Here is a 20,463-nt window from a genome sequence, read left to right on the forward strand (position 1 = left end):
TGAACTAATAATGAAAATACATAGCATCTGAATTTAGGAGATGAAGTTATAGCATGACCTAAGAGGGAAATTTGTAGCTTTACTGCTTATATTAGAAATTTTTTAAAAAAGGCCTGAAAACTAATGAGTCCATGCTAAGTCACATTGTTGGCCTCTCTGGCAGAGCCGGCCTCCAGCCTATGACTGCAGGTGTGGTCATCCAACCCTAAGATGCAGGCGGGCAGTCCACCACCGTCCTAGACACACACTCAGATCAGCTGGGACAGAGATCACCTGCCAGGAGCAGAGGGCAAAGGCTCGTCTCCCCTGGAGCCAAACTCTTCACTACACACCGAAATCCAACCTTTCAAAGTGCACAGTTGTTTGTAGTGCATTCACGAGGCAGAGCAACTGCAAACTGCAATTCTAGAACATCCGACCACTCCAGAAATAAACTCTTTACCGCTCATCCACCCTTGCCTCTTGCACAAGTTCTTGGCAACAACTGATATCCTTCTCTATTTACACATTTACCTATTCTGGGCGTTGAATAGAAACAGAATCACATGACTTGTGGCCTTTCAGTATAACATTTTCAGTTTATCCAGGTTGATCAGTATTCCATTCTTTTTTATAAATGAGTAACATTCTATCGCATGTCTATTACTAATATTGTTTAACCAGTTCATGGACATGTGGGTCCTTTCCTCCTCCTCTTTTTTTATTATTCATGGTGCTGCTATGAACACTGGTGTATAGGGTTTTGTGTGGACTTAGGTTTTCAGTTCTCTGGGGCAGAGAACATGACATCAGGCCAGCTTCTCCCTGGTGCCTCTTGGCCCAACAGCACAGCAGGACTGCCACATCCTCCTGGGTGGACAGACTTAACTTCTGCATGGGGGCCAGTGCTGTGGTGCAGTGGGCTAAGCCTCTGCCTGGCGGTACCAGCATCCCATATGGATGCAGGTTCTAGTCCTGGCTGCTCCTCTTCCTATCCAGCTCTCTGCTATGGCCTGGGAAAGCAGCAGAAGATGGCCCAAGTCCCTGGGTCCCTGTACCCGCGTGAGAGACCTGGAAGAAGCTCCTGGCTTCGGATCAGCCAACTTCTATCCTTTGTGCCCACCTGGGGAGTGAATCAATGGATGGAAGACATTTTTCTCTGTCTCTCATTCTAACTCTACCTCTCAAATAAATAAAATTTCTACTAAAAACAAAACAACAACAAAACCCCTTCTGCCTTCCCTGCCATCAACATCTAGGGCTTGGGGCACCTGCACTCTGAGAGCAGAGGGGCCCTCCAGAGGAAACGAGGGAGACTCTATTTTCCCAAACTAAGACACCTGTGAACTGCAGAGGCAGAGAATTATTGCCAAGCGGCCACCACGGTGCCCCTGCAGGTATCTGGGAAACAGCAGCTGCCCACAGCCTAGAGGGCCCTGTTCCTTCCAAAGAATCCCAGTCGTCTTCCCGGCGCTGAGTCAAAACACAATACAGAGAGCTCTGCTCCCTTACGGCTGAGGTGACCCTGGGCTCTGCCATCCAGAGCCCCCTCTGCATTCAGCAGACCCTCACATTCCTCACTTCCACCAAAGGCAATCCCCTCTCCCCGTCCTCCAGCCCACTCACTGAGCCCTGGGAAAATCCCTGATCAAACACCGGAACGGAGCCAACTTCTCCCCCTCACAGCTGACGACACTGATCCTGGACTGGCTTCAAGAGACCTCTCCACTCGCCCCCACCCCCACCCCTCCGCCCAGCCCCATCCACCTATCACCTTTATGCAGAATGCAAAACCAGCCACGTACCGGTGCTGGAGGCCCTCCCAGAGCTGCCTCAGGCCTTGGTCGGCCAGGCCTTCCAGGACAAAGAGGTGGATCTCCCCATCCAGCAGGTGGAAGCCGGTGAGCACGTCCAGGTGCTGCTGCTCCTGGATCTTCACCCGCACCTTGAAGGCCGAGAGGATCTGCTGGATGTTCTTGACGGGGTAGGAGCCCAGGTCCAGCGCCTTGGCGTTGACCATGGTGATGTCTTCCAGCAGGCTGTGCAGGAGGAACAGCTTCTTGTGGTCCAACAGTATGACGATGCGGCCAAACGGGGAGCCTAGGAGGTCCAGGTCGGAGGCTTTGGCCCCAGCCTTCAGTGGCACTGTGATGTCCACCCGAAGCTTCAGCTGCGATTCAGCATCCAGGTAGTTGCCCATGGGCATTGGGCCATGGTGGAGGCCATCTTTGGGGACCCGGAACCCCCCAACCTTCCTGAGGCTACTGTCTTCCCTGGGGTCTATGAGCTTGGGTTCGCAGCTGTGGATAGGGACATCCAGGTCCAAGAACTTGTGGCCCAGAAGGAGGTCAGCAAAACTGACCCGGGCAACCCCGTAAGGGTCCCACATCTTCTTCTGGGACTCAAATGGGTTGTCCTCTGTCTCTCTAGGGGAGATTATGGAAGGCAGGTTGAGGTACAAATCCAGGGGGTCCTCGCCAAACACACTGGGCTTCTGCGAATAGTCTTCCGACTTCCGGTCCCGGTCATGAACTTCCACCACCATGGGGGGGCCTTCCAGGTATTCCCTCAGGTCACTGGGGTGCATCGCCCCGAGGAAGACGACGTTGATATCCTGGAAATGAATGTGGGTTGCGTGGGGCTCCCCCTCGGTCGTGTGGATCGGAGTGTCGTGGAACTGGTACCTGCAGTACACAGGCATACACAGCCTCTACGGGAGAGCAGGGTGACAGCCGGTCACCTGGCTGCGGCCGCAGCCACTCCGCTCCCCCAGGAAGTGAGGCTCCCCAGGAGGAATGCAAATCCCAGGGCCACACTCACTGCCTGTGGCCTGGGAGCCTGAGCGCCCTCCTCTGCACAAGGCCCCCAGGAGTGCCCCCAGTGCAAGGTCATCGTCAGGACGGCATCGCGTGCGTGGCAGGAGGGGCTGGCGGGACACAAGGGCTCAATTCATACGAGTTAGTATTGTTGGGAGGGCCGCACAGACAGGTCTCGTGTCCTCCCACACCTGGGGGAGGGTACTTCAGAAACTTCATAGGGACGGAATTAAAGGAGAAGTTAATTTTCGTGCTGACAAAACCCTGAAACGCAAACATAGTTTTTCCATAGTAATCATTTCCCAAATGCTTTTTGAAGACTCCTTATATTTCTATATGCTGGCAAAGAACAGTTTAAAGTAGAATTTTTACACTACCATTTACGTTAGCATAAAAACAGAAAATACTTATGAAGAAATTAAATATAACTGACAACTAAAAGATAATGCAGAGGGAAATTAAAGCAGCTCTCAATAGAGAAATACAGCATTATTGTGGTCAATAAAGCACATCACAGAGATAACACTAAAGCTAAAATCACAGGGAATCTTCTGCCAGAAGGCACAGGAGAAGGTCTTCATGAACTTGGGGTGAGAAAGATTTAATGGGATCTAATAAGGATGATTAATAGAAAAAGTTGATAAGCCAGATTTCATCAAAAACACTACTAAAAAAACTAAAGCCAAGTCCCACACTGATAGAAAATATTTATGGGAGGGCCAGCGCTGTGGCATAGCGGGTAAAGCCGCTGCCTGAAGTGTTGGCATCCTGTGTGGGTGCCAGTTCAAGTCCCAGCTCCTCCACTTCCGATCCAGCTCTCTGCTATGGCCTGGGAAAGCAGTAGAAGATGGCCCAAGTCCTTGGGCCCCTGCACCCACGTGGGAGACCAAGAAGACGCTCCTGGTTCCTGGCTTTGGATTGGCAGAGCTCTGGGGTTATGGCCCCCGGGGAGTGAACCAGCAGATGGAAGACCTCTCTTTCTGCCTCTCCTTCTCTCTCTGTGTAACTCTGACTTTCAAATCAATAAATACATCTTTGAAAAAAGTATTTATGGGGCTGGCACTGAGATGTACCAGGTAAAGCCACTGCCTGCAGTGCCGGCATCCCATATGGGTGCCGGTTCAAATCCTGGCTCTTCCTCTTACAATCCAGCTCTCTGCTGTGGCCTGGGAAAGCAGAAGAAAATGGTCCAAGTCCTTGGGCCCCTGTACCCAAATGGGAGACCCAGGGAAGGCTCCTGGCTTCAGATCAGTGCAGCTCCAGCTGTTGCAGCCATTTGGGGCATGAACCAGTAGATCGAAGACCTCTCTCTCTGTCTCTCTGTAACTCTGCCTTTCAAATAAATAAATCTTTAAAAAATAATAAATAAATAAGAATGCTGTCAAAAAGGTATTTTTAAAAACCCATACATTGATTGTCCAGCATTTCTGAAGGCTAGGAGTCAGAAATCAGGCTGTTGGCAGAGCCGTGTTCCCCCGGAGGTGCCAGGGAAGGTTCTTCCTGGCCTCTTCTGAACTCTGCTAGCCCCAGACCATTCCTGAGCTGTGGCAGCCTAACTCCCCTACACACCTGGCACTCGGCATTCTCCCTACATCTCTTCACATCATCTTACCCCGTGCACACCTGCTTCTAATGTCCAAATTCCCCTTTTCATAGCACACCAGTCATACTGGGTCAGGGCCCACCCTAACGAGCTCATGTCACCTGAACTGTACGTGTAAAGACCCTCTTCCTGCCCCAGGCCGTATTCTCAGGTACTGAGACTTAGGAGCTCAGTGGATCTTTCTGGGAACAGACAGTTCAATCCACAACAATAACATTCCCAAACTGACAAAATCACACAGATGGAGAACCACTTAGTGGTGAGCACTAGTGGGATGTAGTAAAGGCAGCGCTGGGACTGTAAGAGGATGCCCTAAGAGTTATCTTCGTGGTAACAGAATATTTCTGTATCCTGAATGCAGTTAGTCTGCAGAGCACATAAAATCTATCTAAAACGGCCTAACTACATACATCACTGGCCCCCTGTCAGTGTCCCGATCTTGACGCTGTGCTTTGGTTATGTAACATTAACCATGGGGAGCTGCATGAGGGGTACACAGGACCTCACTGCAGTGTCTTTGCAAGTTCCCATGAATCTTTTTTTCAAAATTAAATTATGCATATGTACATAGACTGGCACACAAATAATAATTCCAGAAAATATAAAAAAAGAGTTTACAAGCTTTAAGAGAAGAAAAAAACAGGTTACATACAAAGATCCACCAAAGAACATAAGAAAGAAAAAGAAAGAAAGAAAGAAAGAAAAGAAAAGAACAGACCAGTGCCTTCAAAACAGTAAAGCACAATCATTTTTAATCTGAAATTGTATACCCAGCCAAACTATCAATCAAATCTAAGGGTACAACACAGACATTTGTAGACATAAAATCTCAGGAAAGACGTCTCCCAACAACCTTCACTCAAGCACAGCTATTCCAAGCTGTGCTCCAGAAAAAACACAGGGGAAACCAAGGGAAAGACAGACAGGGAATGCAGGAGACAGGGACCCATCAGGAGAGGGAAGAAACAACTCCCAGATCAGCAGCACTGCTGCCCCTCGCGGGTTCCCAAGGAGCAGCCACTGAGCTGGGTGCTGCAGCCCCTCAGCACTTCACGTCTCACTGCGGGATCCTAAATGGTCAAGTGTGGACGCTAACCACATCGCTCACGTCAGGACATGGGGGCAGCAGGGTGCTGGGTGCGGGGCAGCTGCTGGGGGGGAGGAGGAGCCCTCGCCCGCCGGCCTGGCTGCTTCTCACCTCCAGCTCGGGAATGGGCACAGGCTGCGACGGAAGGCAGGAGGCGCTCTCAATCTTTATGATCAGGGGGTTTAAGTCCTGCTTCTGCTCCTCGGTCATGATGGGAACTTCCGTCCTCAGTGTTAGAAGGCAATCCAAGACGTTGGCAGACTTCTCACTGCTGCGACTCATGATGGTCTGCCACCCTGGGGGACACACACAGTGTTAAACCTCCACCCTGCCAGCCCCCGAAGCACAGAGGGAGCCCATGAAAAAGGTTCCACACACTTCAAAGGGAGCTCCCAAACCAGCTCAACTGTGCCGATTCACTCCCGATAGCCCTCTCCCAGCGAGCACTCTAAGCATTTCCTGCAGCACCTGGGACACAGCAAGGAACGCTGACGCATGGGGGCCCCTCAGTCTGACGAAACAGACCTGCGTGTGGCCTATGCGTTGGGAGGTGTGTGTTTTTTTTTTTTTTTTTTAAGATTTATTTGAAAGTCAGAGTTACACAGAGAGAGGAGAGGCAGAGAGGTCTTCCATCTGCTGGTTCACTCCCCAAATGGCCCCAATGGCCAGGGCTGGGCAGATCGGAAGCCAAGAGCCAGGAGCCTCTTTCTGGTCTCCCACATGGGTGCCGGGGCCCAAGGACCTGGGCCATCCTCCACTGCTTTCCCAGGCCACAGCAGAGAGCTGGATCAGAAGTGGAGCAGCGAAGCCTTGAACCAGCGCCTGTACAGGATGCCGGCGCTTCAGGCCAGGGCGTCAACTCACTGCACCACAGCGCCAGCACCCACTGGGAGGTTTAAAAGCTCCCCTGGGGGTTCCAGAACCACTACAGTAGCCACTGGCCATACGTAGCTCCACGAACTTAAAACACAATTTGAGATGCAGCTCCTTCACCACATGACACATCCCAAGTGCTCAGTATCCCCGGGGGCCAAGGCCACTGTCCGGGTCAGCACAGAAGGCACGGGTGGGCTGTGCTGTTCCAGGTCATCCCCTTAGGACAGACAAGCGCTGCCAGCGTGTGCTCTGACAGCTGTGAGCCAATGGTGAGGGCAGAGACGGTGCCGGAGAGCAGAACCGGCACATCAGAGCCAAACGCAAGTGTGGCTCATCTCCCACTGGGACAGAGACCAACAGTGTCCCCGACGGCAGGGAGTGCGGTTTACAGACAGAACAGATCGCACACGGCTGGAGACGCACCCCCACCAGGCCACCAATGCCCTGTCAGGGTTCTTTCCCCTTTCTGACTGTTTTCTCCTTGGTGAGGTAACAGGGCCGACAGAACACCCCAAACCCCACCACTGCACAGCCTCACGGCCAAGACCAGAGTCTGCCGCAAGGACCAGGGGATGTCAGAAAGTTCCTGGGTACGGGGGTGGGGGGGAGCTGTGGCCTAGCAGGTAAAGCTGCCATCTGCTGGTTTGTGTCCTGAATGCTCCACTTCCAATCCAGCTCCCTGCTAATGCACCCGAGAAAGCAGTAGAAGGTGGCCCAAGTGCTTGGTCCCCTGCACCCACATGGGAGACCTGGAAGAAGCTCCTGGTTCCTGGATTTGGATCAGCCCGGCTCTGGCTGTTGAGGTCAGTGGGAGAGTGAACCATGGACTGAAGATTGATCTCTCTCTCTCCCTAATTCCACCTTTCAAATAAGTAAATCTTTGGGGCCGGCGCTGTGGTGCAGGGGGCTAAAGCCCTGGCCTGAAGCGTGGCATCCCATATGAGTGCCGGTTGTAGTCCTGGCTGCTCCTCTTCCGATCCAGCTCTCTGTTATGGCCCGGGATAGCAGTGGAGGATGGCCCAAGTCCTTGGGCCCCTGCACCCACGTGGGAGACCCAGAAGCAGCTCCTGGCTCCTGGCTTCGCATCGGTGCAACTCTGGCCATTGTGGCCATCTGGGAAGTGAACCAGCGGATTGAAGACCTCTCTGTCTGTCTCTGCCTCTCTGTAACTTTGTCTTTCAAAAAAAAAAAAAAATAAAATAAATCTTTAAAGTAAAAATAAACCTTAAAAAAAAAAAAAAAAAAAAACAACTTCTTGGAGGCCGGTGCCATGGCTCACTTGGTTAATCCTCTGCCTGTGGTGCCGGGATCTCATATGGGTGCTGGTTCTAATCCCAGTTACTTCTCTTCCAGTCCAGCTCTCTACTGTGGCCCGGGAGGGTAGTGGAGGATGGCCTGAGTGCTTGGGCCCCTGCACCCGCATGGGAGACCAGGAGGAAGCACCTGGATACACAGCACCAGCCATAGTGGCCATTTGTGGGGTGAACCAACAGAAGGAAGACCTTTCTGTCTGTCTATAACTTTCTGTCAAAAAAAATTTTTTTTTTAAAAGTCTTGGAAAATGAAATTAAAGATACATTTGGTGCAAAACAATGCTGAAACCCATGCAGTTTGTTCATAATATGCATTTTATGTGAATTTTTTCCCTTTTTATTTAAAAGGTAGACCGTCAGGATGGGGGTGGGGGGAGAAAGACATAGACAACACAGACAGACAGACAGACACACACACACACACACACACACACACCCCTTCCATCTGCTGGTTCACTCCCCAGATGGCCACACTGGCCAGGCCTGGGTCAGGCTGCTCTCCCGACTCAGTGGCAAGGGCAGTCGGTGCATCTTCCGCCTCGTTCCCCGGCACATCAGCAGGAAGCTGGATCAGGAGCGGAGCAGCTGATATGGGAAGTCAGTCACAGCAGCTGGAACGCGTGTGCCACAGCCCCGCAGCACGTATGTCCACCTCTCGGTGAAACCTGGCTCCCTCGCCCAGATGCCGTGCAGCACCCGCAGCAAGGGCTCCTGGGGAGCAGTGTCGTCTTGGCAGACAACAGGAGGACACTTATCACGCACAGGGCTCCTCGCACCACGGGGTCCAGGAGCCCTGGCTCCCGCCCTGGTTTGACCATCGGCCGTGTGACCCTGGGCTGCGTGTTTGGCTTCTCGGGCCTTATGGGCTCCTCTGTTCAGTGAAGACAATGATCTCCCCCAGCCCCCACCCCCACCCCACATACACGCTTTCCTGAGGGGCTGGGCAGAGGAATGAGGAGCCACAGAGCAGGGGCCCAGCCACCGTGAACATCGGGGTGTGGACACGCCAGCCCCATGCAACAAGAACACCGGACACTGCTGGGAATGGAGTTAGCTACCGGCAAGCAGCGGCATCACCGCCAGCTGGATGGAGAAGGCGCTCTGCTTCCAGTGGCCCACCAGCTTCCGGCCGGCCGCCTCCTCCATCCCAGACGGAGGCTTCTTCTTCTGGCTTTTCTTCTGTCCTTCGGAATCTTTCCCTCTAGCTGTGAAGTCACAGAAAACACGCACACGCTCAGAAGAGACTGAGTCCAGGTTGCCTTTTGTCAATCTGTGAGCTTCCAAGATTTGGGAAGGTTCTGGAAGCATCTAGAAGGCAGGGGTGTTCCTGTGCTGCTGTGTATTCCCAGCAAACTGCAGAAGCACAAAAACACAGATTATGGGGCCAGCATCGTGTAGCTGGTACAGCCACCACCAGCGGCACCGGCATCCCACATGGGCGCCAGTTTGAGTGCTGGCTGCTCCACTTCTGAACCAGCTCTCTGCTATGGCCTGGGAAAGCTGCAAAAGATGGTCCTGCACCTGTGTGGGGGACCCAGAAGCAGCTCCCGGCTCCTGGCTTCAGCCTGGCCCAGCCCTGACTGCTATGGCCATCTAGGGAGTGAACCATGGTTGGGAGATCTCTCTCTCTCTGTAAATTTCAAAAAAAAAAAAAAAAAATTTTTTTTTAATAAAAAAAGGGGAAAACTGCAGATGGCAGGCAAGTGTCAGGTCTGGGCATCAGAGACAGAGTGGGTCCTCCTCCCATCCCCACCGCACCGCCCCGTCTGCAGCTTGCTTCCCCACATTGGCCCTAAGCCACCGAGGCAGGCTGAGGTTCCTGCTTTGAGGTTTGACCAAAATTGCTTCTGGAACCTGCCCAGCCCCTCCTAAAAGGAGAGGGGCTCTCTCTGTGAGAGCCCCCAGACTGCTCTGAGCCTCGGTTCAGCTGGCCTCGCACCACTGAATCATGAAGTTCACGGTCAGGAGTTTGTGTGCACGGAGATCTCCTCCCTCCTCTTGATCTGAGGTGGCTCCCAGCTCGGCACTCATGCACCTGCTCACTTCCTGCTCTGCACGCCCCGGGAGGCAGGGGCTGTCTCCCCCACTTAGAACACGCCGGAACGTGGTCTACTCTGAGGCACCAAGTCAGCATGCATTTATTTTGGTGCAATTTTCTCTTAATTCACGCATCCTTTCTCCATGACAGGAACTGTTCCTGAGGTCTTTGGAGACCCTTTGTATAGAACCCAAGTCAACCTCAGAAATGAACTGTGTTGACAGGATGAGCTGCAGGAAGGAGGTAAGCACACTGGATCATTTTTGCGACTCAGGGAAGCAAAAACCAACGCAACGCCGGGCCAATGTGCGATAGAGTGGGGGGCAGAGAAACTTCCATGTGGGGGATGGGCACGGCCCCAAAGAGATAGCAGCCAAGGGGCTGACACTGACCCAGGCCCTTCTCTTTCCTACAAAAAGGAAAAAGGGCTCGGCGCTGTGGCACAGCAGGTAAAGCCAGTGCCTGCAGTGCCGGCATCCCACATGGGTGCCGGTTCGACACCTGGCTGCTTCACTTTCAATCCAGCTCTCTCTGCTATGGCCTGGGAAAGCAGTAGAAGATGGCCCAAGTCCGTGTGGGAGACCCGGAGGAAGCTCCTGGCTCCTGGCTTCAAATTGCTGCAACTCTGGCCGTTGCAGCCAATTGGGGAGTGAACCAGTGGATGGAAGATCTCTCTCTCTCTCTCTGCCTCTCCTTCTTGCTCTGTGTAACTCTGACTTTCAAATAAATAAATAAATCTTAAAAAAAAAAAAGAAAAATGAAAGAAACAGAAAAATAGAAAGATCAATAGTAGGTACACAGTTGTTATATTTTTCTGTGAATTTTACTTCAAGATTTAATAAGATGACTTGAAAACAAAAACCTCATCATGATGCTAGCACATTTCTAAAGTAGTGGCCGTTTACTATGAAAAGGAGGAAACTCAGAGGAGTTCAGAGGGTTCGGGTGTGACGTTGTGGACTGTCTGTAAGGACCTTACAAAGGAGAATAGGGCCGGCGCTGTGGCGTGGCTGGTTAAGCTGCCGCCTGCGACACCGGCATCACCTGTGAACGCCCATTTGAATCCCAGCCGCTCCTCTTCAGACCCAGCTCCCTGCTAATGCATCTGAGAAAGCAGCGGAAGGCAGCCCAAGTCCTTGGGCACCTGTATCCATGTGGGAGAGCCAGATGGAGGTCATGGCTCCTGGTTTTGCCTTGCCCTGGTCTTGGCCATTGAGGTCATTTGGAGAGTGAGCCAGTGGATGGAAGCTCTCTCTCTTTCCCCTCTCTCACCCTGTCTGCAACTCTGCCATTGAAATAAATAAATCTTTAAAAAAGAAAAAGCAAGAGTGGGCTTTCTTCATTTGCATCTCCGCACCCCCAGGGCCTCACCAGAGCAGTCACTGCTCTCCATGGCCTCAGACGGCTGAACTAGAACGAGCCCAGGGTCAAGATCAAACTCACTATTTGAGAGAGGAGAAAATGATTTGTAGCAGTTCCAGCTGAAGGTGATCTAGAATTACCTCGAATTATCTAGAAACCCAACCACTCAGTGAGAATTTGGTGAGCGGATGTGGACCACGGACGAGAACAGTGTCTGGGGACACTCAGTCTGGGAGCTAAGACCACACGCTACTGCATGACTGGGTCCCGTGACGTGGGATGCGCTGGCCTCAGTCCACCAGAAGCAAACAGTTTATTGTCTTTCATGGAGAGTTCCTCCATAACACTCACTCTTAGATGCATACATACTCGAAAGGCAGAGAGAGAGAGAGAGAGAGAGAGAGAGAGAGAGAGAGAGAGAGAGACACTGATCTTCCATTTGCTGGTTCACTCCCCAAATGACTGCAATAGCCAGGGCTGGGCCAGACTGGAGCCAGGAGCTTCCTGCTGGTCTCCCACGTGGGTGCAGGGAGCCAAGGACTTGGGCCATCCACCACTGCTTTCCAAGACACATTAGCAGGAAGCCGGGTCAGAAATGGAGCAGCCAGGACTTGAACCAACTCCCGTAAGGGGTGCCGGCATTGCAGGCTGTAGCTGTACTCGCTGTGCCACAACGCTGGACCCAACACTCACTCTTTTACGCTTCCCCCAACATCCCATGTACCTACCCCATCATAGCATCTATCACCAAAACTGCAATTTATTTGAAAGTTTCCATTAGACATTTTCATGCTCCCATATACACAATACCATGGATCAATAACCCCAACAAGTGGAGGAGTAGGAGGGGGGGAAGTGGGCAGGGGAAATGGATGGGATCATGAGGGCGAGTGAATGGAAGATGGCGGAAGTGGAGAGAGGGATGAGATGGGGGGAGGGAAGGAGAGAGGGAGGGAGGGATGAGGAAGGAGACGGATGGATGACTTGGGGGGAAGAGATGGAGGAGACTGACGGATGGACAGAGGGGATGATGGGCAGTGAGATGAGACGAGATGAGGTGGATGCAATGAGACGGACACAGAGAGGGAGATGGAGGAGATGGACAGATGGATACGGATGCTTAGACGGACAATGGACGGATGGATGGAGCAATGAGACGGGGGATGGACAGATGGAGGGAGGAATAAGACGGAGGGAGGGAGAGAGGAAGGGAGGAAAGAGAAGGTTATATTGGAGGCCGGCGCCACGGCTCACTAGGCTAATCTTCCGCCTTGCAGCGCCGGCACACCGGGTTCTAGTCCCGGTTGGGGCACCGGATTCTGTCCCGGCTGCCCCTCTTCCAGGCCAGCTCTCTGCTGTGGCCAGGGAGTGCAGTGGAGGATGGCCCAAGTGCTTGGGCCCTGCACCCCATGGGAGACCAGGAGAAGCACCTGGCTCCTGCCATCAGATCAGCGCGGTGCACCGGCCGCAATGCGCCAGCCGTGGTGGCCATTGGAGGGTGAACCAACGGCAAAAGAAAGACCTTTCTCTCTCTCTCTCTCTGTCCACTCTGCCTGTCAAAAAAAAGGTTATATTGGAGAGGAGGGGTGGATGGCTGGAGGGAGGAGGGATAAGACAGGTGGAAGAATGGAGAGAAGGAAGGAAGGAGGGAGGGATGGGATAGAGGGAGAGAAGATGGAGACACAGATGGAGGGACTAACGGACAGATGGACAGAGGAGATGGATGAATGGATGAGATGGATCCGTGAAAGTGTGTCTAGCACTTACCTTCAAGTAACATTTGGCCAAATATCAAAGAATCTCATCAAAATACCCTGAATCCGAAATGCCTCATTATTTTCCAAGTCTCGTTATGTTACAAGCTTCCACAACCCCTAACTTACCTTGAGTTCGCTGCCTGTCTAAGCTGCTAAATGACGATCTCTCAATTATTTCATTGATCTCCATCATGGTTACCTCTGGCAGGGGCATAGTTTGTGCCTTTGAATTATTCCCCCTAGAAAAGTCACGAAGAAAAGTTAATGAAAAAAATCAAGGGCCAGATCTGAGAATTTCTTTTTTTTTTTTTTTTAAGATTTTTTTTTTATGTATTTGAAAGGCAGAGTTACAGAGAGAGGAGGAGAGGCAGAGAGCAAAGATCTTCTATCCGCCAGTTCACTCCCCAAACGGCTACAACGGCTGGGGCTGGGCCAGGAACTTTATCTGGGTCTCTCACCTGGGTGCAGGAGCCCAAGGACTTGGGCCATCTTCTACTGCTTTCCCAGGAGCATTAGCAGGAAGCTGGATTGGAAGTCGAACGGCCGGGTCTTGAACCTGTACCCAAATGCTACACCGTGATGCTGGCCCTGGGAATGTCTTTACTGTACTAAATGACAGCAGATTTTTTCTTAATGACACAGGATTCCTCTAACTCAATGCTTCTCAAGTTTCAGTCGCATGTGAATCCCTGGGGGTCTTGTCAAGTTCGATGCAGGTGATCCTGCAGCAGGCCTGGAGGCTGCACTCCTCCCACCGCCCCAGTGAGGCTGACGCGGTTCATCTGCAGATCACATGTGCACATCTGAGCATCTGACAAACTGGGAAGTGTAATGCAAAATAATTCATGAGGGGACTTCAGAAAGTACAGAAAATGTGCAGCAAAGTACAGAAAACGGAATTAAGAGTTTACTTGAGGGGCCGGCGCTGTGGCGCAGCAGGTTAAAGCCCTGGCCTAAAGCGCTGGCATCCTATATGGGTGCCAGTTCGAGTCCCAGCTGCTCCACTTCCAATCCAGCTCTCTGCTATGGCCTGGGAAAACAGTAGAAGATGGCCCAAGTCCTTGGGTCCCTGCACCCACATGGGAGACCCAGAGGAGGCTCCTGATTCCTGGCTTCGGATCAGCACAGCTCCAGTCATTGCGGTCAATTGGGGAGTGAACCAGCAGATGGAAGACCTCTCTCTCTTGCTCTCTGCCTCTCCTTATCTCTCTGTGTAACTCTGACTTTCAAATAAATAAATAAATCTTTTTAAAAAAAAGTTTATTTGGGAGCCAGTATTATGGCATAGCAGGTTAAGCTGCCGCCTGTGACACCAGCATCCCATAAGGGTGCCAGTTGGAGTCCTGGCTGCTCTACTTCCCATCCAGCTCCCTGCTAATGTGCCTGGGGAAAGCAGCAGAAGATGGCCCAAGTGCTTGGGTCTCTGTGCCCACATGGAGACCCAGACTCTTGGCTTTGGCCATTTGGGTAGTTATTCAGTGGAAGGAAGCTCTCTTCTGTCTCGCCTTTCCTAATTCTGCCTTTCAAATAAATAAATAAATATTTTAGAAGTTTATTTGGGTGTGAAACAATTCTGAAATCCCTATTTTCCTTTAATACATATTTTTCATGAACTCTTTAAAGACCCTCTCTATGCAAGGATTTCAAAATATTTTGCACAAAAATAAACATATCTTTCAATGCCATTTTCCAGTGAACTTGTTGAAGTGCATTCATATTTTTAGGAAAGTCACCCAAACTGGAAACACCTGAGGATTCACTTAGAGAAATTATCCACAACATCCATAGAAGGAAACAGTAACCTTTAAGCGATAGAAAGGATGTGAATTAACCTTTAAGCGATAGAAAGGATGTGAATTCAGGGAGAGGAGACCCCACGATCATGGAGAGAGAACCTGACAATGGGAGAATGTCAGTTCTTCCCAAATCCATGCGCCAATTCAAAGCCAAAGCAGTTTTTAACAACCAGCATTGGTTCTCTCCGTCCCATTTCCCCAAACACCAGCGGGGCTCCTATTCTCCCCAGTCTCCACAGCTCCCAGGCGCCCCCTTCTCTCAGCCTAGCAGGAGCCCTAACAGCAGCTCGCTGCTCCCACAGGAGGAGGCACGGCAGACCCAGGGGGCCCCCAGAATCCCAGAGCAGTGACTGTGCAAATCACTTAGGCACTCAGCCACCTGTGTGGAAAATGGCCAGAGAAACAGGCCCTCGCTGAGAGCGCTCGGGGAGTGTTAAACAGCGGAAGCGATGCACACACAACGCAGGTGCCTGGTCTCCGCCCTGTGCGCATGCGCATGCTCCAGCTCCCTTTCCCGGTTCCTTTCATTCCATGCGAGTTTCATCTGCTGCGAACTCTCCCCTGACTGATCTCAGGGCCAGGCCCAGAGGCCCCTCCCGCCCACCAAGGAAAGGCGGCTCCATCCCACCCGCGCGTGGGAGACCATACCTTGAGGCGGACTTTTCGTGTTCTTCGCAACTCTTGGGAGAACTTTCAGCCTCTATTTGGCGAGAACCTGAAAACAGCAGCAAATGTCTCCTAGCCTCGCATTCCATGGAGATCACTCAAAAATGAGCCCCTCCCTCTAGTTCTGTAAGGTCAGTCTCCAGGGAGAAGCCCGGCAGGTGACAAGCCTTCCGTACAAAAGTCTCGAGCGTAGGAGTGAGTGAGTGACAAATACACAGACTGGCTTGGTGGGCACGAGAGGCCAGAGAAGGCCTCGGGTTCCTAGGCAGCGCCCCGTAGAAGAGAAGGCCGGTTAAACAGAGAGCTGCGGTCACTGCCGAGGTCTCCCCGTTCCCAGTGGAGACAGTGGATGGTGGAGGAAGTGACCGTCCTATCAGCAGACGACTACTACGCACCCAGTATGAAAGAGGAAAGGCTTTAATCAAACAGCAAAGTACAGACGATGGCAGATTAATACCCTCAGGACACGTAATACGCATCCAGGATACCCTCATCTGTGTCAGAGATCCCAGAGCAAAGGCAGAGACACGCCGATTACTATGAAAACCACAACGCTGCATCGGCGGCTCCCCGATGATTCCCCTGCTCGGTCTACGCTCTTCTGAATCCACTGCATTCTCCAGGTACCACACAGGTGTGTTCCTACAGTCAGAAAAAGTGTCTCTGACTTACAAGACAAATAGAAGTTCAGCAAAGAAACGAGTTCACCACACAGGGCGAGCCTCGCAGCGCGGTGCAGCACGGGCCGGGCCAGCACCGTGTCCTTGGTAGCTGCTGGGTGGCAATGACCCCAGAGCCCTGCGCCACACACAGCTCTCCCCGCCGCGGTCATGCACGCCGTCTCCACTCACCGTGTGGGCACCTGGAGTGCTTCTCCGCTCTGTCCTGTTTATCTGGAGGGTCCTCCTGCTCCCAGCTCATCCTGATGGCGCTGGCTTTCTCCGAGCCCGTAGCAGACAGACTCCGCTGGCTCACGACCAATCGCCGCACTTCCTCTAGGAGGCGGGACAAAACACCATCAACTCAGGCGACCGCCTACCTCATGGCAGCCACGTCCCCAGGAGGGAGCTAAAGCCATGGGAGGCGTCAGCAGAAACCTGCAGGGAAACCACGTGCGTGGCTCTGGGACGGGCTCTCAGCCCTCCACTGGCAACAGCTGCCTCCAAACTTGATCTGTGTTGTTCTGTGCAGTCAACACAGTTGGAGTTGCACCAATCGTCAGAGTCTGCACCAACTCCTAGGCTAAGGAACCAAAGACAGGCATTGATTGCCACGTGCCCCAGTTCGCACAAGAGCCATCTCACGCTCAGGGACTTGAGTCACAGACCCGGTCCTTTGCAAAGCCAGAACCAGAGCCTCCTGTGACTGGGGAGGGAGCGGACACTCCCATGCCTTCACTACTGTCAGGGTGGGGCCTTGACCACCACAGGCCTGTGTGGAACCATTAACCTAGGGAGGCAGTGAGCGAATGGACTGAGCTCACAAAAGCTACAAGAACAGGGCAGGGGACAGGTGCAACTGTACCCAGTGTTGAAGAACAGATAAAGTGCCAGGAGAAAGAGGAGACAGAGAGCCCAGCAGTACAGCCGGCTGCTGCAGGCAGGCCCCATGGGAGGAGGACTTGGTGTCCTCAGGGACCAGGAAGCTCTCCAGGATGTGAAGGTGGGAGGAGTTGACAGGAGCCTGGATGCCAGCATTGGGGCACAGGGGGTTAAGCTGTGGATAACGTCAGCACCTCCTATCAGAGCACCAGTTCAAGTCCCAGCTGCTCCACTTCTGATCCCAGCTCCCTGCTAATGCGCCTGGGAAAGCAGAAGATGGCCCAAGTGTCTGGGCCCCTGCCATCCACATGGGAGACCTGGATGGAGTTTCGGGCTCCCGGCTTCAGCTGGTCCAGTCCGAACTGTTGTGGCCATTTGGGGGTGAACCAGGGGATACAAGATGTCTATCTGTTTCTCTCTCTCTGCCTTTCAAATAAATAATTCTTTAAAAAAATTAAGGAGCCTTGGGAAGCACATTATAAAAGGTCTTGGAAATCAGACACAGAAGTCCACATCTGCTCCCCTACAGAACTGGACAGCCAGGGAAAGTCACAAAGCCATGAAGCGCCAGGGTCAAAGGCAAGAATCAACAGTCGAGACATGGCGGCCACAACCCGAGGCTCCCAGTGCATCTATCCCGGGCAGGGCCTGGAGCACTGACAGACGGGGCTGACACTGCCTTGAGGAGCTCGTGTGTAACTGTGGTGTGGATCTTGTGTCCTGGATGAAATCCCATAACAATTGAACAGGTGCGAGAGCAGCCTCACTTTCAATGCTGTGTGTGCTGGAGCACAGGCCAGGGGGTGCAGCCAGCACACCTTCCCCAACCTCCCTCTTTTGAAGACCTCAAAGAGGGCTGGTGCTCTGATGCAGTGGGTTAAAGCCCCGGCCTGCAGCGCCAGCATCCCATATGGGCACCGGTTTGAGTCCCGGCTGCTCCACTTCCAATTCAGCTCTCTGCTATGGACTAGGAAAGCAGTGGAAGATGGCTCAAGACCTTGGGCTCCTGCACCCACATGGGAGACCCAGTGGAAGCTCCTGGTTTCGGATCGGCACAGCTCTGGCCATTGTGGCCATCTGGGGAGTGAACCAGCAGAGGGAAGACCTCTCTGTCTCTACCTCTCTCTGTAACTCATATAAATAAAATAAATATTAAAAAAATAAGAAACTCAAAGGGGCAGGCACTGAGCATGGCTGTTAAGATGTCCTAGTCCCACTTTAAAAATAAAGATTCAGTTATTTATTTGAAAATCAGTTTACACACAGAGAGAAAGGCAGGCAGAGAGAGAAAGAGAGACAGAGAGAGACAGAGAGAGACAGAGAGAGAGAGGTCAGTCTTGCATCCGCTGGTTCACTCCCCAGATGGCTGCAATGGCTGGGACTGTGCCAATCTGAAGCCAGGCGCTTCCTCCGGGTATCCCACAAAGCTACAGGGGCCCAAGGACTTGGACCATCTTCCACTGCTTTCCCAGGCCATAGCAGAGAGCTGGAACGTAAGTGGAGCAGCTGGGACTGAAATTGGTGCCCACACGGGGTGCCGGCTCTGCAGGCAGCAGCTTTACCCGCTTTGCCACAGCGCCAGCCCCTAGTCCCACTTTAGACTGCTGCGGTCTCGCACCCTGGGAGGCAGTGCTGATGGCTCAGGTACTCGGGAGGCCTGGATGGAATTCCTGGTTTTGGCCCGGACGTGGGCTGCTGTGGGCTCTCCGGGAGTGAACCAGTGGGGTTGGAGCTCTCTGTCTGACTCAATTAAATTAACAATTTATTTAAAAAAGAAGTAAGAGTGGCTAGAGAGCACAGATGGAAAAGGATCTGGGTCCAGAGAGGGCCAGAGTTGGGGGAGGACACAGCTGGGAGAGAGCAACTGCCAGAGAACAACTGACAGGAGGGGGCCACCAGCCAGGTGCCGGGTGCCCAGCACTGAAACCATGGAAGGACCAACGCTGACTCCAGCTCTGTCCACCGCTGACAACCAAGCAGATGGGCAGAGAGCAGAGAAGAGAAACGGTCCCTCTCGTCGGGATGTTCCAGTCAAGGCCAGGAGGCCGGAAGCCGACTGACCGGCAGGCGACCTGCCTGCATCCTGATACGTTTCCTGTTCTCTTTGTGACTCGGGACACCCTTGGCACTGTCCACACTCACGACAGACAAGCATTTCTATAAAACGTCTTTTTATAATTATTTTAAATGGCTTTGTGTTGGAACAATTCTCTATACTTGAAGATTTATTGTATTCATTTGAAAGGCAGAGCTGGTGTTGGGGGGGAGAAAATCTTTCATCTGCTGGTTCACTCCCCAGATGACTGTGACAGCGGGGGTTGGGCCAGGCTGAAGCCAGGAAATGTAACTCCATCTGGGTCTCCCACAGGGGCGCAGGTGCCCCAGGACTTGGGCCGTCTGCTGCTGCTTTCCCAAGCACATTAGCAGGGAGCTGGATGGGAAGCAGAGCCGCAGAGACTCAAACCAGCACTCAGACGGGATGTCACACGGGGCTGCTAACCTGCTGCCCCTGCGTCCTCTCAATGTTTGCTTCTTTTCACTAGTCTGTTAGTAACTTGTCTTACAAAGCCAACGAACACGCGCTGTTGTTTTAATGAGGAAAACACGTATTAAAATGAGAGGCAGCGGCGGCGCCAGGCTGGAGGCATTTCTCTGAGAGGAGCAGGCGCTGGGGTTTCAAGAAGGATCACAGCCAAAGGTCCATGGGCTCTCTCTGCAGGGCGAGAACTCCTTCCGCTCCCTGTCCCGATCACCCTTGCTCTCACAGCCCCTGCCCGGGCACCCCCGCTCTGACGGGAGCCTATTGCAGACAAGACGGGTGTCAGCCAGAAATTCCCGCCCAGTGGCTCCTGGACTGCACACTGAGGCAGGAGGATTGGGAAGGCCCCACTTGAGGGCCCACAGGTCCAGGACAGAGTTCCCCTGGAGCCCACCCTCACACAGGAAACTCTCCTGAGCTGTTCAGACATGACCAGTGATTGTCAGCAATGGGCCATCATCCCCGCCCCACAGGGGAGACACCTGGCAGGGCCTGCGGGAAACTGACAGCCACTCTGGGAGGCTACCATTGGCGTCCAGTCGGTAGAAGCCCGGGACACTGCTCAACACCCTGCAGGCCACAGCACAGCCTCCCCCACCCCCACCCCCACCCGGAAGCATCTGACCCAACAGCATCAACAGTGCCCAGGACAAGGAAGCCTGGATTAATCAAAGATTTGAAATTGCAAGGCCCAGGGTGGACCTTAGCACAGAGGGTTAAGCCACTGCTTGAGACCCATCCCATAATGAAGTGCCCGGTTCAGTCCCACGCCCCCTGCTTCCCAGCCAGCTCCTGTGGATGGGCACCCCGAGAAGCAGCGGGTGACGGCTCAAGTCTCAGTCCCTGGCACTCACATGGGAGACCCAGACACAGTTCCAGGCGCCGGGCTTCAGCCTGGCCCAGTCCCAGCTGTCACAGGCATTGGGGAGTGAGCCAGTGGGTGGAAAAGGGCTCTTCTGCTTTCTCACTCTGTCACTGTCTTCAAATAAATGAACATTTTCTAAACTACAAATCCCAAGCAAGGCAGACTAGGAAATCGGAGAAACCGAGGTTTTTCACTCACACAAAACCAGGTTCTGATTTGTGACTC

At 52.8% G+C, this 20,463-nt stretch overlaps 1 protein-coding gene across 8 annotated transcripts in view; it reads right to left on the reverse strand.

The window, feature by feature from the left end:
- The window catches only part of CFAP92 (cilia and flagella associated protein 92 (putative)), a 42,770-nt gene that overhangs the window by 15,734 nt on the left and 6,573 nt on the right, over positions 1–20,463 (reverse strand). For 7 of the 8 annotated variants that reach the window (XR_016215050.1, XR_016215049.1, XM_008260340.5 and 4 more), the window contains 6 exons: positions 16,145–16,288; positions 15,276–15,342; positions 12,958–13,070; positions 8,733–8,879; positions 5,597–5,781; positions 1,785–2,689 (listed from right to left, as the gene is read on the reverse strand). Coding sequence is in view for 6 of the 8 variants with exons in the window: in XM_008260340.5 (XP_008258562.4) it covers positions 1,785–2,689; positions 5,597–5,781; positions 8,733–8,879; positions 12,958–13,070; positions 15,276–15,342; positions 16,145–16,288 (1,561 nt within the window). In the remaining 2 variants the exon portion in view is untranslated. The remainder of the gene's footprint in view (positions 1–1,784; positions 2,690–5,596; positions 5,782–8,732; positions 8,880–12,957; positions 13,071–15,275; positions 15,343–16,144; positions 16,289–20,463) is intronic. The other variant, XM_008260341.5, reaches the window with a different exon arrangement.

This window comes from Oryctolagus cuniculus, chromosome 10 (genome assembly GCF_051225735.1).
Source record: "Oryctolagus cuniculus isolate XC-2025 breed Fujian yellow rabbit chromosome 10, ASM5122573v1, whole genome shotgun sequence".
NCBI classification, from domain to species: Eukaryota; Metazoa; Chordata; class Mammalia; order Lagomorpha; family Leporidae; genus Oryctolagus; species Oryctolagus cuniculus.